Consider the following 6,807-nt stretch of genomic DNA (forward strand, 5'->3'; position numbering starts at 1 on the left):
AGTGTCGCGGTCGGAGGGGATGAAGATGGAGAGCGCCAGCCCGCTCAGAAGCAGCCTCACCAGCATGGGGGCCCAGCCCTCCACCCACCACCCCATCCCCACCTACCCCTCCTACGGGCCGGCCGCCCACGACTACAGCAGCAGCCTCTTCCACCCCGGCAGCTTCCTGGGGGGCCCAGCATCCAGCTTCACCCCCAAGCCACGAAGCAAGGCCAGATCCTGTTCGGGTAAGTGTGGCACCCCGTGGCCTGCCCCGTCACGCACCGGCTGTATCCCCGGGGTGGAAGGGCCGGGGTGGGGGCCGTTCTGGGGGGGGGGGGGTGCGTGCCTGTCATGGTTGGCTTTGCTGGCTGTTTGGGGGTGAGGCTGCAGGCTGCTGCGAGGCTGGGTGCTTGTGTCTGCTCTCTTTGGGGCAGAGGAGCAGGCAAATGCTCGGTCCCACTTTTCTGGGTTTTTAAACTAGGAGATGGAGCTTGCACCAGGCTTCTGTGGGTGCCAACACATCCTAAGTGGCCGCTGAGCCACCGGCACCAGCCCCAGAGCCCTCAGAGGCGGCCGAGGGACACAGGGACCGGTGCAGTGCGAGGTGGCAGATCGAGTTGTACAAGGAAGGATTTATATGAGGAAAAAATATTCCCCTCAGAGAAAAGCTAGCCTCAGCCACCCGGGGAGCTCGGGCCCGACCCTGCTTCCCCAAGTCAGTAAAACCCCCCACGGATTACACGATTATTACATTATCTAGTGATAGGTGTTTCTCTCTCAATAATTTCCACGTCTCTTCATTAACACGAACCAAGGCCCCAGCACAAGATGAAAGCGAAACTTACCCGGCCGGTCCGCTTCTAATCGCAGAGGGCCTTATTTCCTTCACATTTTACAGGAGCAAAAGTTCAAATATCGTTTACATACCAGTGCAAAAGACTAAGGTGTCCAGTCATGGCTAACTTACTCCAGTCTAACTTTAACTAGAAAATACTCCTTCCCCCCCCCCCCCACCCCCCCCCCACCCACCCCAAAAAGCTGCTGCTCCTGCCTCTGCTTCCAAACGACTGACTGCAGACCTTTCCCATGTCCACAACCCTTCCTTGCATTTCTTCCTAAAAGTGCAGTCCTAAATCAGCAAATTAGGTGATGGATGAAGTTTTGATTCCCACTGTGAAATCACAGTAGTTGCACAACTGGACAGACGAATTAAGACAATTTCTGTAATTCTACTAACCTTCCTGCTTTAACATCCTCAGCCATGGAAGGAAATGAAATACGGTATATTGGGGCTGAATTTAGATAGCCCTTTAAAAATAAATGGCTATATATGCTTTTGTGTGTGTATTCTTATATATCATTGCACATCTATGCTTATAAATACACCACATGCATTTATTTTTAAAGTAGACAATAATTTAGAAATGTGATCCCTTATGAGTGTTGCAACAAAAATATCAGCTATTTTACAAGCTCATCAGCTCTGTTTCAAATGGCTCCTCTGAGGGGAAAAACACACTCTCCCTCTGCCATTATTTAAATGCAGTTGCTATTATGTATAGGTATTTTTTAGTAGTGAGAGAGCAGTAAGTAAAGGCAATTAGCAGCTGAGTTTGGAAATGGATTCGAGACCCAGTTCTGTGACGATAAAGGGATCTCAAGTAGCTTTTTAATTTTTGTCCTGTAGTTGCCGATGATTTTATTAGATGGGGGAAGTAAGGAGCTTTTTTTGTTTTGTTTTATGGTGTTTTTTTTTTCTGTAAGGGAGCCCCCTGTGTAAGGAACTGGGGAAAGTTCGTGACCACTCAGTGTTTTTGTAGGAAAACTAAGACTCACGACACGACGACTCCTGCAGCTTCCTGCCCTAGGAGGGACAAAAGCTACGAATGCAGCGCCACAGAGCTCCCCTCATTTTTCACTGTAGACTGTGTTGTTTAAAAGCTACCCACTCCCTAGATTAAAGGAGACACAAGCCCCGCTGAACTCAACGTGGCCTGCTTCAGTTATTAGCAAAAAGAATTTCCTCTCCAGTTAAATGCTGTAGGATTTGCATAAACTATATTAAGAGAGACTTCTATATTAAGCAGACCTGCCCTCGAAGCATCAGAGGCAAATGAACTTTTAGCAGAGAGCTTTCTGAGGCAGAAACAGATATCTAGGAGTTACATGCTGCGTTTTAACAGAGCCATTCTACAATGCCGTGTTTCCCACGTTGTGCTACTAAAACTAATAATGACGCAGTAATAAGGTAAACTGCTCCCTACCAAATCCAAACTGTATTGTTGAAAAATCACAGAAATGGAAAAGAACTGACAGTCTGTTTTTTACAGTAATTTCCAGAGTGCTTGCTGAAAGTGAACTTTCTCAAAGATCAGTGTTAACAGTGTTTTTCTGCCTTTAGAACAAAAATCATAACCGAGCCTTTGGCATTCTGTATCCTTTCCCAATCTGCTCGGCTTTACTTTCTCAGCCCGTAGCATTTGCAACAGAAAACAAAGCACAGAATGGGAGGTCTTTTTGCTTGGATTTAATTCTAGAAAGCCTCTTCCTTTGACTCTCTTTAACATATTGTGTGTTTGCAGGTGTGTGTGTTTGCGTACACGTGTGTAGTTGTGGCAGGAGAACACAGGATCTAACCATCGGAGTGCAATAGATACGGGAGGGGAGAGGTGCCCAGCGCAGATTAAGGGAGTTCTCGTTACTGAAACGATAACTTCCATCTGACACAATAAGAGTGTCACTCTTTCTCACCTTGCAGAGAGAGCTGCCTGTTTCTGATCATGACATAAAATACTCGCTGGAGTCTGAGTGTTCTTGAAACACTGAGCTCCTTGCTGCATGTGCTGTAGATGTCACTGCTGTCTGATTGTGCTTGAATTAACACGCTGTTTTGACTTCTGGAAAACGCCTAAAGGACAATGCAAAAAGCTTTTGTGAATTTGTTTTTAAAGAAAGAAATCCGGTTTCTTCGTGTTTCCATTTAGAAGGCAGAGAGTGTGTGAACTGTGGAGCAACTGCCACCCCTCTCTGGAGAAGAGACGGCACCGGGCATTACCTGTGTAACGCCTGCGGGCTCTACCACAAAATGAATGGTCAAAACCGACCTCTCATTAAACCTAAACGAAGGCTGGTAGGTGTCTCTCTTTCTCCTGGGTTTGGGGATAACTTAGGCAAAGGGACCACACGCAGGCACAAGTCAAACGTGTCTCATCTCTGCTCAGCCCCTGCGCGGAGCCAAGCCGTACTGTACATGGGGGTCAGTCACGTCGAGGTCACTGCCGTGCCTCGAGGCAGATCTCCCCCCCCGCCACCCCCAGCCCCGGCATCCCCGGCGCAGACCACCGCGCCGCCGCAGCCTGCCAAGCGTGCCTCTGTCCCGAGCCTCCCTGCTGCTCACAATACACGCGGGATATCGTGTATCCGTCTCCCCGTTTATCCTCAGATGACAGCTTTTAATCTAATTCCTCATTTATTTGGCCTCTTGGGACGTTTTGGGCGCATACTGGGAGCGAAAGGGTTATGAGCGTGAATGTCCTCCACCGTGTACTAAAAAAAAGTTCCAGCTCCAAAAAGCAAAACAAATCAGATGAGTCAAAGCTACTGCTCCCTACTTAATAATTATTTGTATAAAAGCCATGAAGTAATTTTCACTCTTATATTCTCTGGCAATATTAATATTGGTTCCCTCCCCAGACAATCCCCTACTGTTTTAAAAAAAAAAAAAAAGTCCTATTATTTTTCCATGGAGTCACCTATACTTTGTATTTTCATTTGAGTGATTTAAAAAAAATGTCCTTTCTAAGCTCCTGGTAGTAGTTTCCTATCCGGATATCTGTACGTTAAAGATAAGGAAACTTTGTGTATCTGTTTCCTGACTCTAAAAGCTTTAGAGAGTTTCTATAGGCAAGCCTTGCCAGTCATGCTTGCTGTTTTGAAATTTCTAATACACTCTACTCCACAAATAATGCGTAAAATGCTAAGAATAATAAATATATTTTTTGGAGCTTTGTGATTTATGGTGCCTAAGTCTCTTAGCTATTCGTGGGCACATTTCAATGAGGTTTGGAGAGCAGAAAATTGGCATTACTGCTCTAACACTGGGATGGGATACAGAAGATTTCTGTCGTGAGTCAGAATTTCAACTATGCAAGCTTCTTAATGACTTGCCTTCTAAAGTGACTGACATATAGAAAAATGTTAAGACAACAGTGTAACATTATCGTCTCTCAGGCTCAAGTGCTTTCCAGTCTGAATGGGACAGGCCATAGAGTTAAGCAGCATAGTTGAATATCAGTAAGCCATCTCAAATATGCAAACATAGGTCTCCACCTTCCAGTGTGTTGGGAGACTGTTATACTTAGCTTGCTGTGAGGGGTTTGGGGGGCACTAGAGAGGTTTTCTTTTAGTTTAGTTGTTTTAATGTTTTGCTTTAGTTGATTTACAGCTTTGTTTATTGCCCCTTTTTCCACTGTAGTTTGCTTGTTTGCAGGGGAGAGGAGATGGCCATCTTTGGGAATTTGTTCATCTGACATGCAATAGCAAAGTGATCATATTAATAATGTCAGTGTTTGGAAGTCTGGCATTAATTGTGTTTGGGTTGCATAAGTGTACGTGCAGTAGGGGGTACCCCCTCTTTCTGCCTTTGGCCTGTTCTCACAGGCGAGTAAGGGACTGAAATATATGAGTCTCCCAGGGCCTGATTCTTGCCTTAAGCTGCTGAGCCGTCCATCAACTTTCGGAAAGTTACAGAGGGCCATGGCGTAAATCAGGAGCAAGTGAGAACGGAACCCGGTGCTCCTCTTCTGCGAGCCGGGTCGGTCTGTGCTTCGAGCGGCACCAGCTCCCCGGCGGAGCCGGCAGGCAGGGAAGCGCACAAAGTTCTCGTCTGGGAAACCCACCGCTCCGTGACTCTGCTCACGGAGATGCCCTGCACATTAACGTGAGCTTCGCTGCCGCTTCTCCCTGTGGCTCTCAGTGGCTAATTGCAAATATATCCAGGGAGCAGGGCCCCGGGGAAATTACCACGATTGATATGCATTAGAAAGTAAACTGCTAATTTAAGAAAAGAAAATACTGAGTCCTCAGCATTAATCTAATTGCACAAAATGGACTGTATTTTGACCACTTCCAGAGGCAGGGCTGAAGCTTCGTAATACAAAATTATTTTCCAAAATATGGGGTGCAATTAGTCCATCCATAACACTTTATATGATAGCATGCTTGCACAAAGAACGTATTATTGTGGGGTCTGCTAGACAAGGGCCCATCCAGAAATTACTGGCTGCCTGCTGTTCAACTTTTCCTGTTCTTGTTTTGGGAGGTGGGAGAATGTTTGGGCATTTTTCTTTCCCTCCACCTTGATTTCAGCAGAACAATAGTTTTAGAAAGGGTGGTGAATTTGGGGGAGGTGTGTGCTTTTTTTTTTTTTTAAAGACAGTTGTTTGAGGGCTTGTCAGCCAAGGAACTGAGTAGGGACAGAGGCGGCAGACAGGTTAGTGGAATCATTGCTGCAAGGCATGAAATTTGGTTTGCTAAATATTTAAAGAAAGTTGGAGCCGGTTTTGTTTTCTCCCTTTCACTTGTAAATGGAAACTGAATTTTCAGTGATGGCTCTGATAAATACTGCACCCAGTTAAGTAATGCGGTTGGTTTTCTTTTGTGTGCATCTTTAAAGGGCCAGAGTAGGGGTAAAAATCACATTCTTTAAGAACACTCCCTCTTTTCAAACCCTGTCCCAACACTGGCACAAACTAAATTGGTCATTTAAAAAAAAAAAAAAGGCAAATGCATTTTCATGACGCATTCTAGAATCCTGCAAAGGGAAAACCTGAACAAATCAGATGTCATTTTCCCCTCTAAAATTTTTGTTTGTGGAGTTAGAGATGCATTGTTTCTCTCGGTCCCCTGCACACACGGTGCCACGGGGCTTGAAGCTGCAGTCCGCATAGCAGAATACTTGAATTTAAACAAAAACCTAACGGCCACAAAATGTAAAACTTTCCTTTAGCCCTGATGCTCTGTAAAATCTTAGTAAGTAGTTCTGCCCAACCTAAATATTGAGTCCAACTTGACCTTTCTCATGATCTCCCTCCTGCCGATACTTTTTTAATTTTCTTTTTCTTTTGGTTAGTCAGCGGCTAGGAGAGCAGGGACGTGTTGTGCCAACTGTCAGACAACCACCACAACCTTATGGCGACGTAATGCAAACGGGGACCCAGTTTGTAATGCCTGCGGACTCTACTATAAATTGCACAATGTGAGTATTTACTCATCTCATGTGTCGCTGCTTGCCTAGCTGGGATTGATGTCTTAACTGCATGGTGTACACTAGGCTTTTATTGGTTTCAGGGTTTTGGTTGTTGTTTTATTCCTTCCCCCGTCTCTAAGGTTCCCCTGGGAAGTGACAGCCATTCTTTGTCGGCACAGTGATGCTAAGTTCAGTGACATTACAATGTATTAGCTTGGCTTCTAACGCTCGGGCAAATCAGGCAAAATAGAGCTACCACACTTGGTTTTAACTAAGTGTGTTTTGTGTCCTGTTTCCCTCCAGAAACACAGAGGCCATTTGGAATGGGCTCTGTGCAAAAACTAATCCCGACGGGGCATCTTCATTTTGATTTTGTTTAAAAATAATTATATCTAAGGCTTTATTATTTTTTTTAAGAAATTAATCCTAAGCAGGAATCACTTGACGTGTTAGAACGTTATTTAAACTGTAAGTAACAGAGGTTACTGGTACAAGATTGCTCATGTCTTGGGACTGAATTTGGGTCAACGTGTGCCTCCTAGTTTGATCTTTTCTATTAGGAAATGAATGAGGACTGA

At 45.2% G+C, this 6,807-nt stretch overlaps 1 protein-coding gene across 1 annotated transcript in view; it reads left to right on the top strand.

The window, feature by feature from the left end:
- Positions 1-6,807, top strand: part of GATA2 (GATA binding protein 2) — a 10,066-nt gene that overhangs the window by 1,330 nt on the left and 1,929 nt on the right. The window contains exons 2-4 of the mRNA XM_009321046.1: positions 3-227; positions 2,967-3,112; positions 6,113-6,238. Coding sequence (XP_009319321.1) covers positions 3-227; positions 2,967-3,112; positions 6,113-6,238 — 497 coding nt within the window. The remainder of the gene's footprint in view (positions 1-2; positions 228-2,966; positions 3,113-6,112; positions 6,239-6,807) is intronic.

This window comes from Pygoscelis adeliae, unplaced genomic scaffold (assembly GCF_000699105.1).
Source record: "Pygoscelis adeliae isolate BGI_AS28 unplaced genomic scaffold, ASM69910v1 Scaffold453, whole genome shotgun sequence".
NCBI classification, from domain to species: Eukaryota; Metazoa; Chordata; class Aves; order Sphenisciformes; family Spheniscidae; genus Pygoscelis; species Pygoscelis adeliae.